This window comes from Anneissia japonica, unplaced genomic scaffold, assembly GCF_011630105.1.
Source record: "Anneissia japonica isolate Jap-2015-1 unplaced genomic scaffold, ASM1163010v1 scaffold483_len1788099_cov177, whole genome shotgun sequence".
Classification (NCBI taxonomy): Eukaryota; Metazoa; Echinodermata; class Crinoidea; order Comatulida; family Comatulidae; genus Anneissia; species Anneissia japonica.
In genome coordinates this window covers 269,857-285,104 of record NW_022682587.1, presented here as the reverse complement: position 1 = coordinate 285,104, position 15,248 = coordinate 269,857, and the positions used below count along the sequence as shown (strand labels likewise).

The following is a 15,248-nucleotide window of genomic DNA, read 5'->3' as shown; positions in this document are numbered from 1 at the left end:
CTACGTTGTGACAGATATGCTACTCTTGGGGAAGGGTTGTTTAATTAAAATGTGATGACGTAACCGTATTATTTATCGTTTACGTAAGCTTGCGAAAAATCCCTATTAACATTATTTTGAACCTTAAAAGGAATCTTAAATAAATGTAGCTTCGCCAAAAAAATAAGTTTGGCCAGTGAAAAGATGGGAACCTGGCTATGGATACTTTGCACGTTAATAGTACTTCTTTGTGAAACAAATTGGTCCGGTGAATGTTCTTTCTGGGTTGAAGTAACTGGTTTTTGGGGTTTTTTCTAGGGGTCTCAGGGTCAGACCCGAAACATGGGGTCATCATACATACTTTTTAATGACTTTGACTGTCTAGAAACCGGGGTGAAAACCTTCTAGGCAAATTAAGTGAAACCTCAAGTTAGCTTCTGTCCTATTTCTTTACTCGACCTTGACAAACTGTTACACAAGGCTGAAATTATACCCATTGATTTTTTTTAAAGATATATTTACAGTAGGTCTGGGTCCTCAAAACTTGAAATGACCCTCCAATTTACACCCTTGACTGATTCGTCGCCAGCACATAATAATTTCTTCCTTGTAACTTGGTTAAACTTTTTTCCGAATGTTTCATTCAGATGTGTTGATCCGTTTTCGAAATATGTGGTCTGGAACGTTTTCCTTTAAATGGTCCTCAGATCCACACCATCAGACCGCCACAAAAATTTAATCACTTTTTTCACAAGACCTTTACAAAGTATTACAGAATGTTTCATTTAGACCCATTTTCTTTTAAAGAGATTTTTAGGTCTGGGTCCTCAAAAATTGAAAAGACCCTCAAATTTACACCCTTCACTGGATCACTAACTAAATTTCTTCCTTGTAACTTGATTAAACCAGGGACGGATTTAGGGAGGTAAAAAAAAGAAAAATGAAAGAAAAAGAAAAAAATGATAGCCCAGAACGCCTCAAATGTTATTTTCGGGCGTCTAGAACACAAACATTTCGCGGGGCACGCCCCCGGACACCCTAGGACATTGTTGTCTCGACACTAAACTTCGATTAATCAATATTGAAATAGAATAGAGTCTAGGTTCTGTCTCTTATACACATCTTTCCTTTGTTAATGACATTTATTCCTACTTATATTTCTTCCTACTGACTTTATTTCTGATTCCCGGAATTTAAACAGATAATTGTTAGTGTGACAGGTTATATTATGACCTGTAATTAGACCTACACGATTTATGCAATACAATATTAAAACAATGTCTGTTTATATACACGAGTTGCCGGATATAATATATTGTATGCAATGAAATAAACTAGATATATTTTCGAATTGCACAAGGTACGGTATATTATATTATCTTTTACAATCATTATAAACTGAATATTGTTTCATGCTCTGGATGCTGTCTCTTATACACATCTAGATGTGTATAAGAGACAGAATGTATATATGCCATATGTATAATGTACTATATTGATATATAGGCCTATTAATCAGATTACTACTAATAATGACAATTATATTATCGTTATCATCATAGCAGGTAAGCCTATTTATTAGAAAGTATCCGTTCCATTGTCCTCAAACGTAACCAGAACATGATCGAGAGTCAACTTATAATATGCCCATGAATAATTAGCCAATACTTCAGTGCATCATGAACATGAATGAACGAATTCTGTGTAGGCCTATATAAAATAGGGCATTAGATGGCAGACGCCCTTTTCCACTATATTATTTGTTTCAATATTTTACAGAAAACAGTCGCGAGTCCTATTGTAAATATCACTTATGAGGTATAAAAGTCAAATTAACGTGTTAACTATTAATATATAGAACCCCTATCAAGCGCGTCGGAAGCAATTTTTATTGGTCCGGCCAAATACTACGATCCCCCACTCCTCACCTTATTCTTGCCCATGGCGGAGGGGGTGGGGTTGGGGGTCCCGATGGAAAACCCTTTTTTATTAAACTGTGTCCTTACAGGGCATCGTATTCTTGCTGGTATTACGCAAGAAAGCCTTACATTTTTTTACAGAGAACATTTCTAACGACCTATAGGAGGGGGCCCAGACAAACTCTTAGGTTTTAACAAATCACGCAGAGAAATATACTATTTCAAGGTTTAATTATTGAAGTTTTGCAGTCTCTCCAGAAACTTCCATATCACTGACAAATGGAATTTATACGGATCATTGTTAGTGTGACAGGTTCTATTATGACCTGTAATTAGATCAACACGATTTATGCAATACATTATTAAAACAATGTATGTTTATATACACAGTTGCCGGATATAATATATTGTATGCATTAAAATAAACTAAATATATTTTCGAATTGCACAAATTACAATATATTATATTATCTTTTACAATCATTATAAACTGAATATTGTTTCATGCTCTGGATGTGATGTACAGCATCATTAAGAATTTTATCAAGTTCAGTGGGGGATCTAGGATTTAGCAATGGGTGGGGAGCGAGGTGAATAATGCTATTTGCGAAGCACCAAGCACGGGGGGGGGGACAAAGGGCACAGGGCACAGGTCCCTTTAGCAAGGACACATATCTGTTTCGAAATGTGAGGGGACATTTCGTGAGCCCACACCCTCTATGTTGTACAGCACCCTATCGTTAAAACCTGGGTCATTTATGAAGTTCATTTCAACAATTTTCAGGCATCTTCTTGACTTACGAATTTATTACATTGAGGACGAAAAGTGAGGAGACCAACCTCCCACCCCCTTAAAATATTAGGGGACGTGTTCCACTGTCCCCCATTGATCATGGGTTTTGGGAGGGCCGCCCCTTCCAATTGAGATTTGTTTGGAATTATTAGACGGCTAGACGCTCTTGGATGATATCTGAAAAGAAGTTAAGCTTAAAATAGAAAGTGCATGTTTTACGAGAGTAGCCTACTACATGTAACATGTATACATGAGAAGCACACACACAAGACGAGTGACTATTTTTTTTCTTCGAGGGGGGTGGATAGCCACCCTAAATAATCCCCTAGATCCGCCACTGCAACTATCTACTCTCATTCCTTTCTGTATGTTTGTGGTAGGTCTTTACTGAATTATTTCTTAGCAGTTTTAAATATTCAGTTAATTCTTTCTTTATTAAAAATGCAGTCAAATAACGTACCAGATGATGAATGTATATTAAAAACAGCCGTTTTAACATACATTAGCCTAATGTTTAATTGTTTAGTTTCGATTTTTAATATGGAACTGTGAAATTACAATTTCACTGTTCCCTGATTTTTATTTCTTTCATAAAGTCACATTCATATTCATATACAGTATTATGATTACAATAGAAAATTTAAAGTATGTCTAAAAAAAATAATGAAAATATGAAAATGAGATGTAGGAATTACATTGGAAGCAAAGCCTTTACCATGTAACTCTCTTAAACAGGGAACAGTGAAATTACAATTTCACTGTTTACAAATTGTAATTTCACTGTTCCCTGCTCTTAAATAATAATATAATTACAATAATAATTATTATTAATTATAATTATAAGAATAGTTTAGAGGTAAATCTATCCCCCGCCGGACACCATCCCGGTATTTTGAGTCGAGGTTTTGGGGGCTTAATAAAGATACTGTACAAGTGAAATGTTTTACTAGGAATTAATCTAATCTTCTAGTCATTTACAGGTAAAACTATACCCACCGGGCACCATCCATCCAGGTAATTCTAAGTCGGGGTTTTGGGCATTAATAAAAGATTGCTAGCAAGTAAAATGTTTTACTGGAATTAATCTAATCTTCTAGTCACCTAAAGATAAAATTATACCCCACCGGACCCGGTATTTCTGAGTTTATGTTTTGGGGCCGAAAGATTATTATTTACGTAGTGAATCAAATCTTGATAAATAAGCCAAAGCTATTGATACTTAACTACAGTAAAAATGAAATAATTTCAAATTTGTTCCATATTTTCAATAGACTGAATGTGCAAGTTATGTTTGAAGTTATTAACTTTTTTTTATTTTTTTACTTTTTTTACGTTGTAGTTGATAACTTATTTGAGCCCTATAAATGACATATGGAACATTTGGATAGATCTTTTACAAATAAGCATAACACTCCATTATACTTGTCCAAAGTTGTAATCTGTATTATTGTTTGTTGTTTTTGTTGTGAGATTGTACTGTAATAATGACCAATTTTATGTCGACCAACCATTGTTTTTCTAAATTATTGAGGGTTAGCTTGCACTTCATAATCACAAGGGAAAGGCGTAATATAAATACCCAGTACCAGTAATTATATGACATCCATTCAGGTAAAAAAAAAACCCGTATAATTGAGACAGCTTCAGAGGTGGCGCCAGCGGGGGACCGGGGCCTCTCCCCCGCCCCCTGTCGAAAGGGAGAAAAAAAAGTATATGTATTTTCTACATATTTATTTTCTCTAAAATCGATTGAATAAGCCTTTGAAATTCATAAATTGTCAAAATTTTCGGGGCTTCGCACCCTGGACCGCTTTCGATGTCTTTTAAGCGACGCTCGACCACGCTCACTATCGTGATGGAAATCTGACCCTTCATTAAGGGAATCGGCCCCATCCCCCACTCCGACGGGGACCTCTGTCCCCGTAGGGAAAATCATGGTGCCACCTCTGGACAGCTTAGGGTGGGTACTACTACATGTAGACGAGGTTGACTGGTTTAAATATTTGTTGCTTGAAGTCTGGTCATTCAATTTTGTAAAAAATGAAGAGGTTGCATCAGAGAAAGCACAATTTGGCTTACAAACGGTATTGAGTTGTAAATTATTGGTCCGGCCAAAACCGGACCAGCCGGACCGCTTCCGACGCCCTTGGCCTATTAAGGGGACACCCCGGACTAAAATCGATAGAAAGTATATGTTTTAACACGACAGCCAACCCCTATTCAGGGGATATCCCTATTAAGGGGACATTTTTTAGCCACGAAGGTGCTCCTTTAATAGTGGTTTTACTGTAGTGATATTGAGCCATCAAATACAACTTTCATTCACAAGCCTTAATACATTAGATAAGTCCTAGAGAAACTTAATCAAACGCTACTAAATGAAAAATGAGTATCCTCTTCGTTCGCTGATCATTACGATTCACTAGATCAAATAAATGTAGGCTTATGCATGTTAATGTCTATGTATATGATTTTGTTATAGTTTTGGGTTGTTGTCGGTGCTTAGTATTAGGGAGCTTTCGATTGCACGACGACGGTAGGACGTAGAACGTAATGACGTCATCTGCGCATGCGAGAACGTTAAGGTCACCTCGTCGACTAGATTCTGGAACGCAGTTCGGCCAAATCTACGTATGCAGAGAACGTAGGACGCCAGGTAGGACGGTCACGCATGAGTGATTCCGTTCTAGCGTCGCGTCGTCGCACAAATCGAAAGCTGCCTAATATGCCTAGTCTTCCGTAGTACCTGAGTGCAAACTATCGTTTCCTAATAGAAACTATGATGCAAATTTCCGTGCCACAAAGTAAAACGTTTATTATTGGATGCATTTTATTTTTTATTAAATGGGTATGGCTTTGCATGAAATATAAACAATCTATTTAATATATTAAAGGTTTCAAACTTTTTATGTAGGCCTATATATTTTATTCATTTCAGCACATAAAATAAAAAAAAAACAACAACAAAACAGAATTCCAAGCAAAGAAAGGAAGAGGAGGGCTGAGGAGAGACAAAAGCGGTACAAAACTACCGTCCCACCTAATATGGTGTGCCCCTCTATCAAATTTTAAATGCAGCTTGCCGTTTTATTATGGAACCACGTATATCTCCGAACCAAACACTTTAAAATGATTGCAGCTCTCTAACTGGTCAATATATTAATATAGTAATAAGAAAGACAGTGATATATTGAGGTTCTGCTCTTTCACGTATATCTGAGGTGATAAACAATGACCTATGTCTATGTCTACAGTATTCTTAGTCAATTTGACTATTTTTAAATTGAAATCGAAACCGTGAATGGGAAAATATTCTTAATGAAAAATAATTCGACAAAGGTTTGGGTCGCCCAGGTAGCTAAGCTGGAATAAAGGGTCACCATATAAAAACGTGTGAACACCAGGATTAATATAGCACTCGGAGAGACGAATAGGTGTTAAAATAAGTAGAAATATAGGCCTAGAATAAATAAAAGTGGATATAGTTATTTTAACAAATTATAAAGTGTAATTTCAAAACCATTATTCTTATTATGACTGATATTTCACTTTCATGGTACCTTACACTTTACTTTGTTTTTTTTTTCTTATTCCATTGTAAATTATATGTAAAACATTTTCTTAGCTGAAGTTCATTGGACTCCAAGATGCTCTTTCCTACCTTAAATCTTCTGTGTATCGCCGGGTTAAGTTTTGGTGAGTTTAAACCATTTTTTCCAAGATTGAGATGAAGAACCAATAATTGTATATCCAATAGTTTTCATTCTAGACCGCAGTGTTTTATTTAGAACCTTAAAAATAGATTATAATTATCAAATTTTATGATTTCACAGGCGAGTCTAAATTATAAATCTAATTTACTTCGAAAAGTAGAATATATTACATTATAATATAACGGTAATAATACTCCGATACTGGCTGAACTGACTGTAAAGATAGCCAAAATAGAGGCTTTCGACCCGCTCGAGTTCTCATTATTTTCCATTAATAAATTATATGGTTTTCCGTTTCTATTTCATACCCTCTTCGCAGTCGCTGTTTGCTTCTTAAGACGATTTTTTTGGTCATCATACCCTCTTCCTAGCCGCTATTTGGTTCCTGAGACTCTTTTTGGTAACTGCGCATGCTCGACATGGCTTGATAACGTCACTTACTCAATGCACATGCTCACACTGATCTCTATTATAGCTGTTACAAATGCCAAAAGAAACTTTCCTAAACTGGTACGTCACTTTGGCCCTCCAACATGGCGACGGAGGCCTCACTTTTTTCTGTACCAGGATTGGCCGATGAGCTATCCAGCTATTATGAGATCAGTGACATGTTCACTGACTGTATAGCATTTCCAAGCGCATGCTCATTGTGTTTTTATAGATAATTCACGGACGTTATTTAGTAACTGCGCATGCGCATTGTTTCGGAGTTCCCATTTCTTCGCAGTAAAAGCTACCGTTACTTCAGTTTCTTAATGACTATTTCCTCTTGATCTTTACAGCCTAAAGGTGCAGCGCGAAAACATCAATAGAACAGTACAGAATAGGCTTATAAATATAACGATATAAAAACTATTTACATTAAAAATAGAGCCTATAAAAGAATTACAACTTACTTATTGTTGAACCACTTAATCTATCAAAATACTGTAGTATTTTTCAGTTAGATGATTTATAGTAAACCACAGAAGTGTCTTGTCTACAAGGAAAACATTTAATAAAAAAAAAAGATTACCGTACTTAATTACATTATTGACACTGAATATTATTTAAGCCTATTGATCTTTTATGGTGTGTATAAAGTACTAGGTAATATTTGTTGACCAGCCTTGTTGGTAGAGCTGAGTCATGAACCTCTAATGAGACTTTTCCATGATGGCCGTTAACATTTCAGCATAGGCCTATACTGTAATACATTATTATGTAAATACACTATATTAGTGTGAATGAAATATAAATGATCATTATAGGAAGCCAAGGCTGTATAACAGTCGTGGATTATCCTAGAACAGATTATATCAGTCGATTCGAATGCTGTACCTCTCCGATTGTTCCCGGTGACATGTTGAGTTACGGTAGATCATTTCAAGTTGACAGCACCGACAACATCACAGATATACCTTGGACTGTTAGTGCTACGCAAACTAGATATTATACACCAGATCCACCTGTACCGGGTAACAGCTTTGGAGTCTACTACTGCAAGTTAGTGAATGATGACGTCATTACGATCGTTCAGACGACAAAAATATACAGTGACGGTATGAATCATACGATCACGCTCATTTTATTTAATTCAGGAATTAAAATCACAAACATTTCTTAAATATACAAAAAAACCAAAGAACAGAACGTTAAACATTAACTGACGAAAAACATTTTGAGCTTTATTAGATTGAATTGTTGTTTAAAATACATAAATAAGCCTATATGGATGTCTAGAATTCTTTCTTCTAATTCAAAAGATGTGGAATATTCTGTCTGTTTAAATTATATTGTCCTTACCAATCTATTATAGCTTTGTTTTTGTACCGTATTTGAACTTGTTTTGCCTTGGTTTCTTGGATTACGCAAGTGCGGCTGGACAGAAAAATAAAACAATTTGTCGAACGAAAAAAAAAATGTAAATTTACAGACCCTGTGTATATTAAATAAGTATTTAAAAACCCTAACTTGTCGGAGCCTCCGGGCTTCTCCCAGTACTCCTTCAGACGATTTCCGGCCTCTGGGATAGCGAGCCCTTCACACCAACCTCCCCCCCCCCCCCCCCCAGACAGAAACCTGGGCCACTACTTCTTGGCTTTACAGTGCCTTCCCAATATCATGATAAAAAAACCGAGTGTCATTCATAATCAAACGTATATATTGTAGATCACACTTCATTGTCATTGGTACTTAAACAACTTACTTTGTATATGATTTCAGCCGTTATAATACCATCAAACGGTACGACCAGTGTATCTGCCAATGTCGGCGACGAAGTCATCGTCAGCTTCGACGTCATTGGTAACGTAAGTAGACCGTTTGTTTGGAGGAAAGATGGCGTACGGATAGCCAGCAGCGATACAGATAGTTTGACGTTTAGTCCAGTCAAAGTCAATGACGCTGGAGTGTATGAAATGCATGGAACTGATCAGCGAAATGATCGAAAACATTCATTCATTAAGCTTATTATACGAGGTAGAAACAATGTGTTTTGAGATTAGGTTACTGAAATAATAAAAAGATGATATCACTTCTAGGCCTACTACGGAGGGTCAGGGAAGGCAATTGCTTCTCCCCCGTCTAGGTTAGGCCGGGGCCCCCGCCATGGACGCCACACAAAGTAGTCGGACCAAAAATATTTAAATGCCTTATGACATAAGGTAATTTTGATTGTCAAAATTATGGTCTAAAATGCACAATTTTGAGCCATACTAAACCATAAAACTCTCCCTATAAGCCCTACCAGTACCAGGGATTTTTATTCCCCAGCCTGAACTGTCGATCCCCTTTGACAATGTCTGGAGCCACTGTTTAAACAGCTAATAAATTTTATGTTGATTATCCAGAGCATCCTTATCATCTAGAAGATTTTAATTTAAATATATTTATTCATCTATGTGCGTGGTGGGTTCTTACATTGATGGGTCGTAATAGGATCAGAATTAAAGGTTTACCCACAACCGTAAAATGAAACATTATTACATGCCTATGTTATCTAAAATTAATCCTATAGCGTGGAAATTATGTAAAACATAATTCGTAATACGACATTGAAATAAAATATTCTATTAAAAGACATCATTTAATATCTTACATTTACTTAAACTAAAACATATAATCAAAGATACTAGAAATACAAGATAGAGTTCTCCACACAAAAAAGTGTTCCACCGAAATGCATGGTGGGAATACGAAAAATGGGACGCCCCCTACAGCTGGATCTAAAAAAACTTGTGCCAAACTTTCTAGTATCTTTGATATAATCTATCAGATGTTTCTGTACTTTATTCGACAGGGCTGGAGACAGTGTGATAAAGCATTGAACATAGTGTTACAGGGTATTATATCATATTTATACTGTTCTTCTTTGATGTAACTATTTTTCTGTTTCCTTAAGCGTGTCCACGTCACAAATGGGGTCCACCTGACTGTACAGGTGATTGTGAATACTGTTACAATGGCGGAGTATGTGATGACAAAACGGGGCTTTGTATCTGCGCACCTGGATTTAAAGGGACAACCTGTGAAACTGGTAGGAAAAACATTAGGCGAGTACATAAATTGAAACACATAAAATACATACACATAGGCCTACATATACATTGAGACCAGATCATTTAGACAACAGTGTCCGATGCAGGAGCAGAGCAATATGAAATCAAATCTTTCATGTGGAAGTCTGGGGCGGATGCAGGATTTGGCGGTTTGGGTGCGTACAAAAAATGAGGAAAGTACATAGATTGCCGGAAATTACACTTTTATATAGTAAGTTGAACTTTGACCCTGACCCTTCAATAAATTTAGTCACATCAAGAACTTTTTTCATGAAATACTGTGGCCGACTTTGACAAGTTTCTGATGAACCCTGTGCACAATAGGCTGTTATAAAAAAAAGTAGTTTCTCGTCGGTTGCGACCTTGATCTTTGACCCTGACCCTTAAAAATTTAATCATCTTTAGATTGTTGGTCATGGAACATTGTGACCAAGTTTTACGAATTTCTAATATAAATTGTCGACTGTAGGCTGTTATATATAAAAAGGTAGTTTTCGCCGATTGTGACATTGACATGTAACCTTGACGTTTAAAAATTAAATGACCTCCAGATCTTTGGTCGTGCATAATTGTGACCAAGTTTGACGAGTTTCTGATAAAAATTGTTGGCTATAGGCTGTTATATATAAAAGGTAGTTTTCGTGGATTGTGACCTTGACTTTAGGCCCTGACCCTTCCAAATATAATCATCTTTAGATTGTTGGTCAATAAAAATTACCATAATGTTACGGTTTACTGATTTCTGATAAAAATTGTCGGCTGTAGGATGGTAGGGCCTATATATAAACAAGTAGTTTTTCGATTATTGTGACCTTGACCCCTCAATATTTAATCATCTTTAGATTGTTGGTCATGGAATATTGTGACAAAGTTTTACAAATTTCTAATAAAATTGTTAGCTGTAGGATGTTATATATAAAATGTAGTTTTTCGTCGATTGTGACTTAGACCTTTTACCATAGCCCATTAAAATTTGAGATCCTTGGTCATAGATGATGTGACCAAGTTTAAAAAAAAAGTTTCTGATGAAAAATGTACCCTGTAGACTGTTCACAAACGGACAGAAAGACAGACAGACAAACAAACACAGAAACAAAGAAAAAGGGAAGAAAACAACCTCCTTTGGCGGAGGTAATAATGGACACACTTACCAAAACACATCCTATATTATTACATATAAGTTGAGGAGCTACACTGAGAACATCACTAATGGGAGCATCACTTGACACAGGCCTAGGCAGCCTTGGCTAAGCCCAGACTAACCAGTAGAGGCTAGCCTGCATTAGGCCTACCTATCAGGGTTTGGAAATTATAAAAACATAAATTAGAATACAAAATAGGCTTATGGAAGATAACATATGTAATATCGTTAGTCCTAAATATTAATATTCAAAACATCTCATCTTCTTACAAGAAGGTTGATTTTAAAAAGTTTTCGAACTTAGTTTTTCTTTTTCTTACGCGATGTGTTTGTTTGGTTTATTGCTTCCTAATATGCATAATTCATGCTCCACTTTGAGTGCTTGATTCATGTTTTGTGATAAAGTGCAGGTAGATAGTTTTGAAAAATCCAGATAATTAAGATTTAAGAATTGTTTAAAATGTTTTCATAAATTTATTAATTAAAAATTAATACAATGTGGTATTTACATATATTTCCTATAGAATCTGTCAACACGTCCACTAAAACTTTAAAATGTGTATAGAATTTTAATAGAGGATAATTGATAATATAGAAATCTATTTATAATAATAAAGGATTCTATAAAATTGTATATCATACACTTATCTGTATAATTTCTATCGACTTTCTAAGCAATTTTATCGAAAATCGTTCAAAATTACATAAAAAAATATATCAGAATTAAACAAGAATTGTATAGGATTTTTCTAAAAGAAAATAAAAATTCTAACGATAATATATTTAAAATATCTATAAAGAAATATGGGATAATTGAATCTAAAAATTGTATGAAATTTATTTAGAACTCTTTTTATAAAAAGTATTTACATTTTTCTAAGTAATTCTCTATAGAATTATATTTCTATAGAACTATCTCTATCTACCATATCTATTGAGAATGGTTGGGTTTTATATAAAGAAAAAAATGTTGGATACATTTTCTATAGAATTATATTTCTATAGAACTATCTCTAGAGAGAATGGATAGGTTTTATATAGAAAAATAATTCTTGGCTGAATTTTCTATTATAGAATTATATAAATTCTCTTTAGTCTTCTATAGGCATAGGCCTTTCTACGGGTATATAACATGTGAGTCAATGTCGACAATAAGTGACAGAGGTAGACGTTTTTACGGAACATAAAATATATTATTATTATTATTATTATTATTATTATTATTATTATTATTATTATTATTATTATTATTATTATCATTATCATTATTATTTTATTTAAAAATTATATATATATATATAAAGTAAACGTAAGTAAACAGCCAGAAATAGAACCAGATATCAATTATATGACTATGACGACTATGATGACGACAGTGGTGTTGCCGCGGACGGTTTAGTGGTACTTCTTGATATTTCCAGAGTGCAGTTCTTATCTTTTTGGACGGAACTGCGAAAATGTCTGTAAATGTAGAAGACGGAGGCTTCGTGTCTGCTTACCAGACCCATACGGATGTACCTGTGGTGCAGGATATACAGGTCGTGACTGTTTCACAGGTAGGTCTACCGGTAAGCCATTACTTATTTTATACTCGTTATATGTACAACATAAAATTGAAAAAAAGAATAAGCCTAAATGTTATTTATATAGGAAACAATGTAATCATTTACAGGCTGTCAAGCGGGGACATTCGGAGTAGGATGTACCCAAGTATGCCACTGTATTAGTGGGGCATGTAAATTTTCTGTTGCATATACTGTATTGATGTTTTTAGTCTTTGTAGTTTAGGCCTATATTAACTTTGTGCCCAGGGCCCCAATAGAGATCACTCTGTTTGACTGATAAGGCCACCTTGGTTATAATATAATTCATAATAATTTGAATAAGTAAATAAATAATTAAACTAACTTTGATCATAAAATATTGCATTTGAAATATACAATACATTATGCATGCATTAAACATAACGGAAACAGCAAGTAAAACAGCACAAGGAAAAAGGAATGTGCAAAAAGACTGGTAGCAGACTCAATGTCCATAAGTTTACCGGGCCCTTTATCATTCAAAGACGATAACCAAGAGATATAAATAAACGACATAGACAATACATAATGTATAGGGCCATGCCTAATTCAAATATCTAGGCCTACTAGGCCAATATTTGTTACAATGTTATTGATATCAAAGATTTGAAAATTATCCAGTCGAAATGAGTGAAACCTTTTCGATTTTGTGAGTTATTTAAGCTTTTTTTTGTAATTTATTTTTTGTAGAAGCGGTTTGGCGCAGCGAGCGTGAAAGTTTTGGTTTCCTAACCTTGATGTCGGGGTTTCAATCCTTTGCTGTGCATTTCGCTTGTGTCCTTGAGCAAGGCACTTTATCTGCATTGCTTCTCTCCACCCAGGAGTATAAATGGGCACCTGGTGGGTTTGCTTGCTCCTGTGCTGACTACAGCAGCAACACTTCATGTGGATCCAATGACCAGGGACGGAAGCGCTTCTTATTTGCAAAGAAAGGTGCTATATAAATAACCAATATGAAAATGAAAATATGAATATGTAAAGCCGTACACGTGTGAATGTGATCATTTTTTTTCAAAACTTCTACGGTTCATTATTTGTAGAATGTGAAACTGGCTATTTTGGAGAAAACTGTGACTTGAAATGCACAAAATGTACAACCTGCATCAACAGATTGGGAAAATGCTTGAAAGGATCGTGTAATTCTAATTGGCTGAAACCATATTGTGAAATCGGTAGGCAATTTTACCAGTTTGCTGCTATTATAAGAAGTTAATTTAAAATGTTGATTGTTAATCTTACCATTTATACGCCAACTTACCGTCATTTATGACATTTTGTGTAGACCTTCTATTTAAAAAGTTATAAAAATTGTTATTATATTATACAAAATAAATACAGAGAGCAGCCAGTTCGGCTAAACAAGTGGTAGCCACTGTGTTCACAGAACCATTTGATCTCTAGGTCCCCGGTTCAATTCTTATCGCTGCTCTCCTTGTACACTCTACTGGAGGGCTGAAATGCACTGGTTTCAAAAGCGCATCGTTTTTTGAGTCAAACGGTGAGTCGAATGGCCGAGCGGTAAGCAGGGGGCCGCAAGCTATAGCCATAATATCGGCACTAGTTCGAACAGCACGCTCCCCTATGGTTCTGGTGGTAGAACAATTCTTCTCGGATAAGGACTATAAACCGTAGGCCCAGTGTATACAATGGCTCGTGTGCACTGTTAAGACCCCAGTACATCCTTCGAGACGAGTAGGAACTGTACCGGAACAGACAGCCCTGTGGACCACGGCATTTGCTGGTACCGGGTTACCGGGTAGCACAGACACGAAGGGACACTTAGGGGCGAAGAAAGTCATTTATCGAGTTCCTAGTCCACATATCAAGCGCATTGAGCCTCTTACATTAGATGGATATGTGCGCTATATAAAATTACACTATTACTATTATTGAAGGAGCCGTTTAAACAGTTGAGCTTGTGTGCAAAATGGCCCATGAGCATGTTAAAGAACGCAGTACACTCTTCGGAAAGGAGATTGTCTCCCGGACGGTAGGGCTACTGCACGGTTTACCACCGGAAGGACCCCACTGGAATAAGTCTGAGGATTCGTTGGTTATTTCTTGGTGTGTATCACAACGAAGAAATCCCATCCTATCCAATTCAGTAGAAATAATTTTTGCTTAATTATAGCCTAGAAAGACATATTTTATAAAATAATGTTCACGTCGATATCTGACAATGGAAAAACCATAACATTTATTTATCCTGTATTCTACTCATTCTCTCATTTACAGGAATTTCTGATACTACTTTTTCACCAGCAAATGAGGGTCACTTGACAGATATCTACTGTACAATTTTTCATGGTGTTGCTCAAGGTTTTCATGTCATGGTTACGGTAAAGAAACATGACGTCAGTGACAACATTACAGTCCCGTTACAAACAATACCATATAGCCGTGAAACGACGTCATACAGATTTTCTGTGATACCTGATATCAAAGCAACATATTCCTGTGTAATTTTACAAGCAAATGAATCGGCACAGACTGTCATCAAATCTGATATATTTCGTAAGTGGACGGTATTTTTATGTTTACGAAGGCACACCCTGCAAAGGACCTCAGGATCTATAACCGC

The 15,248-nt window shown here is 35.7% G+C and overlaps 1 protein-coding gene across 1 annotated transcript in view; it reads left to right on the top strand.

Annotated features, from left to right (window-relative positions):
* The first annotated feature begins 6,322 nt into the window (after positions 1-6,322).
* Positions 6,323-15,248, top strand: part of LOC117110583 — a 14,831-nt gene continuing 5,905 nt past the window's right edge. The window contains exons 1-9 of the mRNA XM_033253696.1: positions 6,323-6,387; positions 7,655-7,945; positions 8,610-8,864; positions 9,787-9,921; positions 12,506-12,640; positions 12,757-12,815; positions 13,489-13,600; positions 13,708-13,839; positions 14,903-15,181. Of these exons, the coding sequence (XP_033109587.1) occupies positions 6,339-6,387; positions 7,655-7,945; positions 8,610-8,864; positions 9,787-9,921; positions 12,506-12,640; positions 12,757-12,815; positions 13,489-13,600; positions 13,708-13,839; positions 14,903-15,181 (1,447 nt within the window). The 5' untranslated portion in view covers positions 6,323-6,338. The remainder of the gene's footprint in view (positions 6,388-7,654; positions 7,946-8,609; positions 8,865-9,786; positions 9,922-12,505; positions 12,641-12,756; positions 12,816-13,488; positions 13,601-13,707; positions 13,840-14,902; positions 15,182-15,248) is intronic.